The 15,686-nt window shown below is 25.2% G+C and overlaps 1 protein-coding gene across 1 annotated transcript; it reads left to right on the top strand.

Annotated features, from left to right (window-relative positions):
* Nucleotides 1–317: 317 nt before the first annotated feature.
* LOC145832531 (thymidylate synthase-like) lies at nucleotides 318–10,452 on the top strand. The gene is made up of 6 exons (XM_082939845.1): nucleotides 318–453; nucleotides 5,072–5,230; nucleotides 6,216–6,370; nucleotides 6,823–6,954; nucleotides 7,811–7,934; nucleotides 10,210–10,452. Exons 1-6 carry the CDS (start codon nucleotides 318–320, stop codon nucleotides 10,425–10,427), a joined length of 924 nt encoding a protein of 307 aa, XP_082795971.1. The 3' UTR covers nucleotides 10,428–10,452.
* Nucleotides 10,453–15,686: the final 5,234 nt, after the last annotated feature.

Here is a 15,686-nt window from a genome sequence, read left to right as displayed (position 1 = left end):
TTTGACTGCTAGAAATCTTCTGGAGGCGGTTATTCACTGCGACCGGTATATATATATATATACATTATTTTAATAAACTTTTTTTTTTATAACAAAAAATATAACTTCAACTACCAAAGGTTTTCTTATCCAGGAGTCAGGACCTTGAAGCCTACAATTTTTTGTTTAGCTGTAACTAACTTAATTTGTTCAGTATATTCAAGTTTGCAATCTTAAATACTCCATTTTGGACAGTTGCAACTAAAGACGACATTTGGCGGCAATACACAAACACACCTAAAAGCAATAAAGCATCTTAGTTACAATAATAATCAAATATGGCAAATGATACTGTTTCAGCTGGTGGGGATGGGTGTAAAAAGCAAAAGCTGGACAAACCTCATGATGAGTTGCAGTACTTGGATCTGATCAGAAACATCATTGAAAATGGCAATGAAAAAACAGACAGAACAAGTATGAAGTTTATTCTTTAATAATTCCTTTAATCATTATTGTTTTGATTATATTTTTATTTAAAATTATTTCAGTCTTGAAAAAAAACTAAATAATGTCTAATTTTAACAACTTATATTCATTAAAGTTTAGTCAATAACTGTTTTTAGTTAATGCTTTTCTTTTTATGTCTTACCAACTTTAAGAATAACTTATCAAGAACCTTACTACTACATAAAAGCTGTTAGTACATACTACTTAACTTTTACAAAATTAAGTAGTTAAAATTTTTCTGCAAAAATAGTCTTTGCACAGTTAAAAACAGGTAATTACCTAAGATGATGTTGCACTAATATCAAGCTGAAAATAAATTATAATTGACTTCTTTTTTAACCATAATTATAGGCTAAAAGTTTATATTTTACAAATAATAAATAAAATTAAAGTAATTTATCACTAAATAATAAAAATTAAATATTTAATTACTTTTATTATACAATACAAGTAATTGTATCAATACAATAATTTGTATCTAATACAATTTGTAAAATGAAATTGATTAAGTATTTTAGTTTATAATAACTAAATTTTATCATTACTATGTATTTAAAAAAAATATATTGCTTGTTTAAAACAAAGTATCCTTAAGATTAACATATTAAGCTTAAAAAATTGATTTTTAGCTTAAAATTATTGATAATAAACACATCAAATATAGTATAATTTCAGATTGATGTTGGTGAGACATCATCCTAAGTAATTACCTAAAATCATTCTTAAACTTGATAAATAGCAAGTTTCAATAATCAAATACTATAAAATATGTTATTTAAATAATGCAACTATAAATAAGGTTCCATAGCATTTAGTTTGTGATCACTATCTGTAAAATATAAATGGTAAATTAAATTGAATTCAATTAAAAATGATACTTTAAAAAGGACAATTTTCATCAATTCAACTAAAAACTTGGACTAAGATAGGTTACATTTAAATTGTAAGTATCAAATGTTATATTTCTTGAAATAGTGTAAATCAAAGCATATAATACTTTGTTATTTGTTTCTTACTTTACCTAAAGCTGCAAGAAATTAGAAGTTGTCTTAATAAGCAACTGTATATATTCAGAATGTTTGATGTATTTGAATAATTCAGAACAAAAAACAAGGGATATTTTCTTGTAGATTCCTAAATTTTGTATAATAGAAAATAATAATATTTAAATATTATCTAACATAACTCTTGTTTTTAAGCTTTGTTGAAACAATTTGATAACTATCTCTAGAAACTAACCATCAAAATTCAACTAAATTTTTACAAACAAAACATTTAATAGGTAACCTTACTGAATATAAATAAATCTAAATACTTACAAAAGTTTTAATCTGATTTCAAATAATAGTTTTACTATGTTGTTAATTCTAGAAAGATTTAAATAGAATCAATATGTATATATTTTAGATCTTAATATTTTGTAATTTAGAGTTTTTATAGAAAAGAATATTTTTTTAGTTTAGTTTTTTAATGTGGTCAACTTTTTAATTTTTAGTACTGTTTTTACAGGATATGTAAGTTTAGTATTCATTTTATTTACAATAATTTTTCTCAAGTTTTCAGGAAGTTTTTCTTCCAATATAAAGAAAAATCTGTAGTATTAAATATTTTAAAATCTTTACAATAGAAAGTTTATGACCAGAAAACCAAAAAAAAAACTTTTGTATATAAAAAAAATTTAATAAGCCCTTAAAAGGGTTTATTCTAAATATTGCAAGGAGTGTTTCCTTAATATTTGAAGTTTTTATGTCAAAAAATGTAGGAGATGAAATTTTTGTCATTTTTAAATATAAAATGTTTTAGTTTTCTCTGCACATAAGGAATATTTTGTACTCTCAGACTTTAACCAGCTATATCTCTAAAATTAGTTGAAATACTTAAAGATTAGTTTCAACTAGGGTTTCCTAAAATGGACCATGACAGACACTTGGTCTTGAGCAGCAAAAGGAGCCACAGGAAAGCCATGAGGTCATATTTTGAAACTTACACTAGATATTATCAAATTGTTTATTAAGAGCAAAAATAAGAAGGTTTTAAGTGTTTTTTATGGTAGTTTTGAAACTTACACTAAATCAGAATTCCCAAACTTTTTTAAGTGGCCCCCTTTAAAGAAATTTAAAAGCTTTGACCCCCTTGTACCAAGATTACTCAAAAACTACCATAAAAAAACACCTAAGACTTTTTTTTGCTATTCATCAGCAACTCCCGAATATCTAGTTTATGTTTCAAGTTATGACCTCACGGCCCACCTATGGCTACTTTACTGCTCATGGCCCCAAGGGGGCCATTTGATCTACTTTGGGAAACCCTGCACTAGATATTCTGAAGTTGCTGATGAAGAGCAAAAAAAAGATTTTAGGTGTTTTTTATGGTAGTTTTGTAGTAATCTTGGGGGCCATAGCTTTCTTAATTTCTGTAAAGGGGGCTATTTGAAAAAAAAGAATTGGGAAACTCTGGTTTAAACAATACAAGTAAAATCAAGTTATAAAAAAAAGTTGTTTACTGTCATGTGGCTTTAACTAAATTACTTATCACTTATTATTGTTTATTATTATGTAAAGAAAATATATAAGTATATACTACAAAGTCAGGGAGTAAAATAGATTCCAAGCAAAAGGAGAAAAAATTCAAAAACAAAAGCACTTTAAATATAAAATTTCTCAACCTTGCTTGATACTAAATATAAACTTCAGAGTATGCTAATTAGAGTTTCTGTCAAAAAAGGCAGCAAATTAATAAAGTTAGTGTCAAGTTTGTCTCAACAAATGATTTTTAGTGAAATTTTTACTAAAGAGGTATCTTTTTATCAAAAAGTATAATAAAAGTAAACTGTTCAATTATTTTTAAACTTAAAAATTGTTTTTATTTTCTCAAAGTTATTAAACGCATCAAAGCGGTATTTAATAACAATTTTCATTTATAATTTTTTTTTATATATATAGTAACCATGTTGCCATTGTTTATTCATTCATTGAAAAACCTAGTAGTAGAGAATAACATTAAGTTAAAACAAAAAACTATTGAGTATTTAGTTTTGTAAATTCTTAAATCCTTATAACCTTTACAAAATACATAAAATTGCTACTCTTTTTTTGGTAAATGTACATATAATATATATAAATCATGTAATTAAGGTCAAAGAAAAGGTCCTAGTATTTTTTTACAGAAATTAATAATGACTGTTGTATAAAACAATAAGCATAATTATTTTGATAGAATGATTTATAATCATTCAATTTTCCAGATGTAGACATATGTAAGGTAAGGTTTTAACTAGGTTAATAAAATATTTTTTTTTCACTATGAATGTTTTTATTTCTTGGTTTATCATTTGCAATTCTTTAAAACAAATCCATATTTTTTAAGGTTGTCAGCTGAACAATAACTTAGATATTACAAAAAAATCTACAAATTTATTAGTATTCGTAATATTGCCTAAAGTACTTTCAAATTCTTCTTCAGAAGGTAATTAGAACTCTAAATTAGTTCTAATTGCTTAATGAAGAAGAATTCGAAAGTACTTTAGGTAATATAACGAATACTAATAAATTTATAGATTTTTTGTTTAAAAAAAAATGTTTTTCATTTAAAACCATTTTAATAAAGACAAAAAAATCACGAAGAACAACACACAACCAAGGGAAAAAGGGAAGATACTTAAAACTATAATATTCTTACTTAAATTTCCTTGTTTAGTTTAAAACATTTAAAACAAATATCAATTAAAACTTTAAAAACCTCAACTTAGCTTACAAAATGGTAGTATGAAACTTAGTTTCCTATAAATATTAGTTTAATTACATTTTCAAAGGAGCTACTTCAGCTAAATTGTAGGAATCTAATAAAACCTGATAAAAAAACAGCAATAGTTAGTATTTGTGATATATTTTATGATTCTTACTCTAAAAATGCATTTTACTAATTAAAAAAAAACTTTTTTTTTTAAAGTATTAACATTTTTTATAAAAAATCTAGTTTTATATATCCTTTCAAGTTTTTGACCTAGCAAAACTTGTATTATTTAAAAAGATATATGTGAGAAATTATCAACAAAATAAAAAAAAAGGAAGAAAAAAACATATGATGATTTATAATTTATAAAGAATTAACTGAATTTTTAAGTTATAACTGAAGTTTAGAAGGAAGGTACGTATTGAAATATTTTTTATTTATTTCTTGTTTTGATTTTTCCTTCCAAAAATATCATATTGAGAATTTTAACTTTTATTTATTGTATCTCAAAATTATTTAAATATTTCTTAATGATTAAAAGCAACCTGTAACATAAATATTTTTAAATTAAAATCAATTTATAAGAATATAAGTTTTACCCCAGATTGCCTTAAAATGTTAAAATCAAAGTATAATGAATTATATGTTTAATTCATTTAAACAAAAATCCACAAAAATGTTTTTTCAAAAATATAAGCTTAAAGATGTCAATTTTTTAATTATTTAACTTAACTATACTACTCTATCAAAATTATTTTATAATGAAAAATATTAAACAAATTTTTGAAACTGTTCAAGTGTTTACAAATCAGTAAAAACTACATTTTTATTAAACTCACACTATTCACCACAGAAATAGGCACCAAGTCAATATTCGGGGCACAGATGAGGTTCAACTTGCGCGATAGTTTTCCCCTCCTCACAACAAAACGGGTGTTTTGGAGGGGAGTTGCCGAGGAGTTGTTGTGGTTCATCAGGGGATGCACCAACGCTAACGAACTGTCAGATAAAAGTATGTATTTTGTTTGTATACTTTTGTATAAGTTTCATTTATTTTATTTTTGTCATTATTGCTCTTATTTTTAACTTTTAAAACCCTAAAAAATACTAATATTCCGAGCCAAGTTGTAAGATAGGCTTTTTTTAAACTTAAGTTACGAAAAGACTTTTTGTTTGTAGATATAGTAAATTTATCGGGATCTAAATTGTTTGCTTAATTGACTTTTGACTAATTGACTATTTTGTTTGTGTGTTTGTGTTATAAGTTCTATTTGTTGAAATATATACTTAAGATTTTTCTTTTACACGTATATTTTATTGTTTGGTAACTACTTACTATACTAATGCCAAGCTTTATAATGCATTTTGATTATTTTTTGCTTTTCAAATAAATAAAAGTATTTTTTTTTTATTAGAAATGTTTTTTATTTTCATATTTTAATTACACTGATTTTGTTAATAGAAGTTTATGATATTAATAACTGTAATATTTAATTATAACTTGAAATAAAATACAGACTACACGTTATTGGCATTTTTTATATCCATTTTGGGAATATTTTAGATATAAATTTAGCTATAAGCAACTAGATTTATTGAGCACTTAAGTATAGCAAAACAAAAACTCCAAGTTTTTCTCGTTGTATTCTAGTATTAATAAACCTTCCAAACAAAAGAATTTATAAAATACTTAAAAAATCTTAATTATTTTTCAATCTTTATGTTGGTTTTAATATATTTATTCTGTAAACCTCTAGTAAAAATATATTCTTTTAAAAAGTTTAAGAATCACTTAATATAATCGAAATTTTTTGAAAGCTAATTTTAAATTTTCCAATATTAATTTACCCTTGTATATAATGTACCAGTATATAATTTTCGGTATTATATGTTTAAAAGTTTAATAAAAAAAAAGAAATTTATTGTTAAGCTTTTCATTATATTTTAGTTAGTTTAAATCTTTTTAATAATAAATAAGAATGTATGTAATTTCACAGACGTGAAGATTTGGGACGCAAATGGTTCCAGGGAGTTTTTGGACCAAAGGGGATTGGGGCACAGGGAAGTTGGCGATTTGGGGCCTGTATACGGATTTCAGTGGAGGCATTTCGGTGCTCAATACAAGGGAATGAACGAGAGTTATCAGGGAAAAGTTCGTTATTAAATTTTTACTATTGTTTGTTTGTGATTCATTTTTTATGCACATTAGTAAATAATTTTTTGCACTTCAGTCTGAATAATTTTTCTGAAATATTTATCTTATGGTTAATTTAAGCATTAGTTTTAACTACCAGGGAAAAGGTATAAAGTATCTTATGAATTTTGTCTGTATAACAAATATTTATTTTAAGTTCTTGAATATTTTTAAACATCTGCATTCCTATTTTTTTAATTATATGTATTCAATCGATTAAAAATTTTAGTTTTTAAAAGCAAACTTATAATTATATGTCTTTCTGTCAACCAAAGGGAATATTATATACCAGAACTTATTTAGATATTTTGTTTAAAGATAGGTATAATTAAAAACTTTACTATTAAAACTTAACATGTTTATATCTAATTGTTAAATACAAATACCTAATTGATAAATCATATTCAAAGGGTGTGGACCAGTTGAAGCAAGTGATTGAGATGATAAGGAATCAGCCGGATAGCAGAAGAATAATCATGTCGGCATGGAATCCCAATCAACTGGATGAGATGGCCCTACCACCTTGTCACACCATGTGTCAGGTTAGAAGTTTGTTTGAAAATATTTAATAGTTCTATAAGTAAATTTATCATTTTATTTAAAAGTTTTTACCACTTTCTCTTTCCATGTGCCAGGTATTTATAAATGTTTGGGGTAATTGAAATAAATAAAACAAAAGTTATTTAAATTTATATAAAAAGTTGTTTTAATTTGTCAAAAATTCAATTTATTCTTCAACCCACCTATCATATTATATGTCAGGCTTGAAATTCGTTTGAGTTATAACTTTTTATTTACTTAGTTTTGTATTTAAATTTTTTTTAAATGTCATGTGTTTATAACAGAAAAAGTTATTAGAACATTTAAAATTTATATCTAAGTTTTCAAATAAGTTAAATTTGATCATTTTAGTACTACCTTCTTATGATAATGTCTGTCGAAAAGAAAATAATTGATTTAAAATATTATCAGATATAACAAAACTAAGTAAGTGAGTAAATGTTAAATACCGCCTACTTTTTTGTTAAAGAATATATTGATGGTTACTTTTAATAAAACAATTTTTGTAAATGAAAGTATAGTGTTTACTTTTTTTTAAGATTGTAATCACTCTAATAATAATTTCATAGCATAATAATTTTTTTTTCTTTCAAAACTATGCTTTAGTGATCTTCTTAATCTTAGCAAAATTGTTCTAATAATTAGTTTAGTCAAGATAGTTAAGTTTTGTCTATAAAATTTTTGATTAAGGGTTTAACAGTGAAACTAACTTTATAATAACAGACAAGTTTGTTAAAGATTTACACGTTCAAAAGTCTTAAAATTTTATTCTTACTTATACATCTTCAATATCATATTAATTATATCAATATATTTATTTAAAAAAAAATTCCACAGTTCTACGTCCACGACGGGGAGTTGTCATGCCAACTCTACCAGAGGTCAGCCGACATGGGTCTCGGGGTGCCTTTCAACATCGCCAGTTACGCTCTGTTGACTTACATGATCGCACACGTGACAGGTTCGTTACGTCATAATTTATTTTTACAAAGAATTTATAAACCATCAGTATTTACTTTCAAAAGAAGAATTTTATCTTGTTTATCATTTTACATTACTAGTTTACGTCTTTTCATTTAATTTTGATTATGAATTGTTGATATTGTATGTTGTTTGAGGTTGTTATTTAAAAAAAATGCTGTGTAATATCGACGGGTAGGATTATAAAATGCACGAAGGGACACTTTTGCATAAAAGGGTATTTTTGCACTTACACAGTTTTGCACAAGGGGTCACTTTTGCATAAAGAACCTTATGGACGACTTGAAATTTTTTTTAAAATATTATTTTTTTATTAACTTTAAGTAATAAATAATTTTTTTCTACTGTCACTATTACCCATAACCCTTATCCTTGGTTGGTAACTTTTATTTTATTTATTACTTATTTATTATTTTTTGTTTTTTGTTTTTATTAATAATTTTTCTAAGGTTTTTTTTCTATCACTGTAACCCCTTACCCTAGGTCAGTAACTTTTTTTTTTATTCATTTATATTTTAACTATTTTTATATATTTTTTTATAATCTTTTTTCATTTCTTACTTTTTTAATTCTCTTACAAAATTGACCATCCGTTCAAAAGTGTCTTCGTGCATATTTGACCCGTTTTCGACAGCTAACTATTAGAAATGAAGTTCTACTCAATTTCTCTCATTAGGGTTGCCACTAAACCTTGAATCCTGGAAAAACCTGAAGTTTGAAAACTTTAGCTAAAAAAAATGTGGAATTTGAAAAATTAAATAAATAAATCCTGTAATTTTGAACAATTATTGCGTGTTTTTGGTTTTACACTAAAATTTTATCATACAAATAATTTTTTTTGTTATCATCAAAAGCTTTTTTCAATTAAAAAACACATTTAAATTAGCTTAACAGTATCTTTTCAATGTTTTTATAACTTTTAAACATAATTTTTTATCTAAACTAATTATAAACCAAAAAACGTGTACTTTCAAAAACCTCAAAGAGCATTAGAAAAACCTGGAAGAAGTTTAAAAAAAAACCTGTGGTCACCGTGTTATTTAAAGATAATTTTTTAAGAAAAAATTATTTTGTGGTTTTGAAAATTCATCTCCCAGCTTTTTAACAAGAACTTTGAACAGGGTTGTAACTTTACCTAAAAAAACCTGGAATTTGACAATTTAGGCAAAAAAAAACTGTAAAAACCTGGAATTTGAGAAATTTTGAAAAAAACCTGGAATTTTGAACAAAATCATTAAAAAACCTAGATAAACCTGGAATTTTAACAAATTTCACATGTTCAGTAGTAAAATTTTGATATAACTCAAAAAATCTACCATATTAATAAAAAAGTTTTGTCAACATCAAATATATTTTATTATAAAACCTGTTTAAATAGCTTTACAATATCGTTTAAATGTTTTTATAATATTTAACACAGTTTCTTACCTTAAACTTAACTTTATACTAAAATAAAGCCAAAAATGTGTACTTTTAAAAACCTGGAAGAAATTTGGAAAACCTGGAAAAAATTTTGATAAAACGAGTGGTAACCCTGTAATAAACCTGTTAGAAAGAATGTGCACACAAATACTGTCAGTCAAAAATGTAATTAAATGTTCAATTATAAGTCTTATTTTTTGCTTAGAGTAGGGGCCAATTTTTATTTTAATGTTCTGCTTGTTTTTATGATTTTAAACTTAAGAGATTTATTGATTTTTAGATAAATCCTACTATCTCTAAAAATAACTACTAAGAAACATACCAAACATTTACTTATCTATTTAAAACCTTAGTCTTCAAAACTAAAAAATTTCTTTATTCTATCAAAGCATTCTTGCTGCTTTTCAAAGTCAGTTGTTAGCATTTGGACAATATTCAAGATACATGGTTTAAAAGGTTGAGTAATTACTTCTTAACAGTGTAATTACAGCTTTACTTAAAACTCAACCTGATTTTCATTCGCTTTAGCAGAGTTTGAGTTGTTCTAACAATTGAAACTGAAAAGCAAAAATAGTTTTTAACCTCTTGTACTTGAATAACTTGTACAAAAAATATTGACAAACAGAATAATTAGATACATGGGTTATTTAGCAATAATTTACTTGCTGGTACAAATTAAACCAACATTCTTGTATTTGAAATCTGGTGATGAAACAAACTTAATTGAATAAAAACAATTAACAATGAATAAATTAAATTGAATATATTTAAACATGAATTACTTAACAAAAATTACTTAAAATACATAAATTACATGAATTAAACATTTTCAGATCTGAAACCGGGCGACTTCGTTCACACGCTGGGCGACGCGCACGTCTACCTCAACCACGTCAACCCACTCAAGGAGCAGTTGTCAAGGCAACCCGGGGATTTCCCCACGCTGAAAATAACCAAACAGACGAAGAACATCGACGAAATACTGATGGAGGACCTGGTGATTGAGGGTTACAAGCCTCAGAAGAGCATCAAGATGCAGATGGCCGTTTGAATTGTGACGTCATACAATTTTGAATTGTGACGTAATAAAATATACTTTTAGTTTTTTTATTCTAAGTTTTTCAAAGAGTTTTAAAAATATTAATGGATTTGTCATTTTTTGCACTTGTACGTCATAATTTGTATGTCATAATATGAATGGGAATGTTTGTGACGTCATTAAATGAGTTTTAGTTTTAAATTGTATATTTGTCGTTTTATCTTCAAACTTATTTTTCACAAATTTTGATGTCTCGAGTTTATCGTTTTTACATTTTTGAACCATCAAAGTTTGATACTTAGTTCCGATAATGAAGTAAAAAAGTTATTCAAGTCTGTATCCAAGTTACTTATATCTTTACCTTTTTAAAAGCATTAAAAAACAATTCAGTAAAATAGTTCATCAGTTTTTTGATTGTGGTAAAATACATTGATATTGATCTTATAATTATGATAACTATTCTTTTTTCAAATGAAATAAGTTTTTTTGTGTTGCATATTGCTTGTTTATTTATTTATTTTTTGTTATAAGTTTTAATTATCACTGTAAATACATTAGTCACTTCTACTCTTCAAGTTTTGGCTTAATTTGTATATCATTCTTACTTTGTTAGAAAAACAACTATTTTTGTTTCATCAAAGCAATATAGACTAAAATATTCATATATATATTTAGAAAAAAAAAAATATATATTTAGAAAACTGTAAAAAATTAATCACATTAAGATTGGTAGTCATTATTATTTTTATATTACGTTGCAGAGGGTAGAGTGACTTCTGATGTTTTTCTGCCTTGAAAAAAAACACGTAAACTTATGTATCTAATTTGTTATCTATCACATTTGTTTGAGGTATAGGTTCAGCATTTAAGCCAACTAAAAAATAGTTCTTAATGTTTGTAATTAAACTTGTTGTTGCCGATTTACTTCTTCAATTCGGTTATAAGTTCGAACTGCAAATATTTTTTATTAAAATAAGACAAGAATGCACGTCTTGAATCATTGGACATTTGATATCTTAAGAATTTAAGATAAAGCTTTCAGGTAATTTATTTTTTAAGTCGTTATAGGTTAGTGAACACTATCTATTAGATATCAAGACATGCAACACTATCAAAAGTGTATATATAAGGCTAAAGCAGGGTTTTCAAAAAAAAAAAAAATTAGGGACGAGGAATAAGATTGTAATTTACTATTAAAGGGTATCGTTTTCGTTTGAACTTTCTGACAACGGCGGTAGTTTACGAAAACGATTTAAATAAAAACTGGGCTATAAGGTATTTCTTAGAGTTGAGTAAAAAGTATACTACTAGAACTTTGTACGATATCAGGTAAAATATTAGTGTTTATAAATAACGGATGTTGTTAGAGAAATGGAGTTAAAAGGTCATTATTAAATAGAAAAAGTAGCACCTTTTTTCTTGTAAAAGTAGAGTTTGGTATTTGTATAAATCTAATCCAATAATTTAGTAAGCTTATTAGTTTTCCTCATAGCACAAATTTCTCAAGGTCTAACTTATTATACTCTATAGTTTTTAAAAGAGATTTGATTAGCTTATTAAATATATGATTATTGCTTTTTAGTTATTCTAGGTTGTGCTTTTTTTATTTCAATTAACTTAAGTTCAATATTAACATGTTTATTTCTTTTAAGCACTGCGTTTATATTATGTATAAATATTTACTATGTAGCTTTAATAGAGCATACCCTTAAGAAACATGCTGACTATTTTTAAATCCTTAACGTTATTTTTAAATAACTCGAATCAAGTTATTTATTGTTGGAAAAATCCAGAATTCACGAACTTTTTCTTAGGCTTATTGTGCATGAATTAAGTTAAATTTGATAAATTAATATTATTTCCTATAATAATTGCTTTACTTGATGACGAATTTTTACTATTAATTGGCTTTTGGTTTGCAATTCTAGCAATAATTTGTATAAATTTTAGCTAATTTGTAAAACAGAACTTATTTAAAAAATTTAAATGCAAAATATTTTATGTTTTAAATAGTCTATATAAAAGATTACAAAGTGTGGTACTTAGTAATTTTCTATATGTTAATCATTTTAAGGTACAATTTATTAGAGTTAAAACAGTTTTTATTCAATATTATTAAATGAACTTTTTATACAAAATAATCATTTAAAATCGATGTCTACAAGACTGTATTAAAAGTTAAACAACACCAGATTATGCATAAGAGTTTATTACTTGATCAAATGAAGACATAAAAATCGCTTTATAACAAATTAAATGCAGTCTTAAAACAAGTCTAGAGTTTTGACATATAGAAGTAGTCAGACTTTAACACAAATCGTGTAGAAACTTTGCAGACCGTTGCAACTCTAAAAGTTTAAAAAATTTAATGTCAATAAAACATCTTCTCAATATACCCGTAACCTCTAAAATTAAGCAACGCTAAACTCATCACTTGAAAACTGACCCACTCGAGATTTCATGTCTTCATTCAACTGTTGTTTCTTATCTCTGCACTCAACCATAACCAGTTCTTTTTACTCTTGGGTTTGTCAACGAAGCTTTTTGATCAGTTTGTTTTCTTCACACAAAAGACTATCAGCCTGTTGTTTTTCTGCTTGAAGTTTTACCTTGTCTTTGTTCAAGCTTCGTATACTTTGTTGAAAAAATTTGTAATTTCTACCAAGACTTAACTTTTTTGTTTTGTGATTAGTTTTACATCTTTCTAGTTGTAATTTCTTTAGCAAAGTAATTAACGCTTCCGAGTTGTTGTTGTAGTAAGTCTTAAACTTTTGTAGTTCTTCAAAATATTTTATATCATTAAAAAGATCTTGCGCCAGTCTTCAAACAAAAACTTTGAAAGTTTTTTCACTTCTGCTTGCATTAACTACAAAGTTAAAAGAATTAGAATGGTCTTGATAGAGAATAAGTTAGTTATCCAAACGTTAAGTTTAGTAGTTATAGGTTAACTTATTATGTTCGATTGTTTTACATACATTGACATTTTTAATCTTTGTAAAAATTAATACTTTTATAAAACACTTTTTTGAAGTATAACTCAATTTTGTTTTAAGTTTGAAAAAAATTTATTATTAATTACTATGAATATACTTATGGTTTATGAAAATTAACAAAGCTGTTAAAACATACAACTTATAATAAATAAAGCCTATCGCTGTAATACTAGTTTTTAAGTTTTTAACAATAGTTTCTTTTAGACAAAAATAAACTTTACACTTTATAAATAACGTCTATTTTATTTCAAGTTACCAACCAGCTGAGGCAGACTTTTGGAGCTTAAAGAAGGCGACGATTGTAAATTACCCATATTTATTTTCAAAATATCTGTTAAAATTAATTAAGTAGTGTATAAATAATAGTGCTTAATCAATTGCAGTTCATCGTTCTTATTGTATTGATAAAAGAAAAAAAAGTCTTAGCATATTGCTAAAGTATATTAAAATAAATTATAAATGTTGCTGAAAAAACGCTAACTCGTAAAAGTTTAACTTATTAAAGAAAATTTTCAAATATAAATGTTAAAAATAAATGATTTTATTTAAATACAAAATTGGATAAGATTTAAAAAGTATGCAATACAGTTTTAAAGCAGGTTTATAATATTTAAAGCAGGGTTTCCCAATTTTTTTTTTTCAAAAGGCATTATTTAAAGAAACTAAAAAAGCGATAGCCCCCTCCAACAAGATTTCTCAAAAAACTGCTCGAGACCTTTTGTGTTTTTTTTGCTCATCATCACCAACTTCAGAATATCTAGTGTAAGTTTTAATTTATGACCTCATATGTTTTCGCAAGTATAAAACATAGAAAAGTATAAGAAGTTATTTTATTTTTACCACCTTAAACAGGAAAGATAAGAAATAGTACTATATTATTTCATATTAAAAACTATAGTTTCACTCTACAGGGTTGCAAAATGTTTTTGACAAACTTTCTCCAGATTTTCAAAATTTCATTAAGTTTTTTAAAAGTGCACATTTTAGAGTCTATTTTTAGTATAAAGTTAAGGTAAAAAAATGTGTTTAATAGTTAAAAACATTGAAAAGATACTGTAAAGCTACTTCAAGTGTGTTTTTTATTAATAAACTTTGTGATGAAGAAAAAAAAAATTATCTATATGGTAGATTTTTTCTTTCAAATCAAATTTTTGTACTTGTAATAAACATGTACAAATAAGCTACATGTAAAAATAGTTTAAGATTCCAGGTTTTTAGTGATTACTGTTCAATTGTTATGTATTTTTTCAAAGTTTTTCAAATTCCAAGTTTTTTAGTCTAAATTGTCAAATTCCAGATTTTTCCATCTTTTCAAATTTATTGGCAACCCTGACCCTAATTAAGTTATAAGTTCAAAAAAAAAAAACAGTACTAGATTTAGTAAACACTTTTCTAATTACTGTAGACTCTATATGCAGATAGAGAACTTAATTAAAGTATAGCTTTTATAAAATAAAATAATTATGCTTCAAATTTTTTTAACTTATCATTAATTTAAAAAAGTATTATAAATATAGTAATTTTAAAATGACAGAAAACAAAGACTTGGCTTACCAATCTTATCAATTTTTCTTAGCACAGATTATCAAATGAAAAACAGAATTAAATAAATTTATAGCTAAGTTTTTGCAAATAATAATAAAACTTGGCTATAATTAAAGAAAATAAACTCTTGATATTTCAGTAGACTTCACAATTTTCACACAGAAATAGAGTAAAATTCTTGCTTAATGATGAATGTTTACAAACTTTCACAAGAATGTTTTGTAATTTTTCTTCATACTCGTAAAAATAAATGTTTATAACCAGGGTCCAGATCCAAAGATCATAGTTACCAGAAAACAACAAATAATTTCTATGACTTCTTAATTAATCAAAAATTATTCTTATAACTTGAAATATCAAAACTCATTTAATCGCCTATTGCCACACTGTTAGTTATGAAATGGTTTAGGTGTCTGATTAGTGGTGAGAAATAAATTTTCCAAAAAATTAGTTTATATCATGGTTGCCACTGATCAAGCTGAGAAAAATTTCCTGACTTTTCCTGACTTTTCCTGACTTTTTACCAAAATTTTTCTGACTTTTCTAAATCAAACTCTTAAATTACTTGTTCTAAAATACATAATCTAACTTTTGAAACTATATATAGCTTTCAATCTAATTTTTATACAGGTTAAAAATAACAGTTTTTTGCTGAATTCTATCATCAAACTTCAATACATCACTTAAACCACCTGTGTATGATTGATGTTTGTAATAAACACCTTTATCAGCA

Source organism: Thalia democratica, chromosome 3, assembly GCF_965202585.1.
Source record: "Thalia democratica chromosome 3, ktThaDemo2.hap1.1, whole genome shotgun sequence".
Classification (NCBI taxonomy): Eukaryota; Metazoa; Chordata; class Thaliacea; order Salpida; family Salpidae; genus Thalia; species Thalia democratica.
Note: the sequence above shows the minus strand (reverse complement) of the source record. Positions and strands in the feature narration are given on the sequence as shown.

What these genes read in the sequence shown, in the direction of transcription:
- LOC145832531 (XM_082939845.1), top strand. Translation starts at nt 318, where the DNA reads ATGGCAAATGATACTGTTTCAGCTGGTGGGGATGGGTGTAAAAAGCAA. An exon ending in CTTGTCACACCATGTGTCAG is followed by an intron (nt 6,955 to 7,810) that starts GTTAGAAGTTTG and finishes AAAATTCCACAG; the next exon opens with TTCTACGTCCACGACGGGGA. An exon ending in CATGATCGCACACGTGACAG is followed by an intron (nt 7,935 to 10,209) that starts GTTCGTTACGTC and finishes AAACATTTTCAG; the next exon opens with ATCTGAAACCGGGCGACTTC.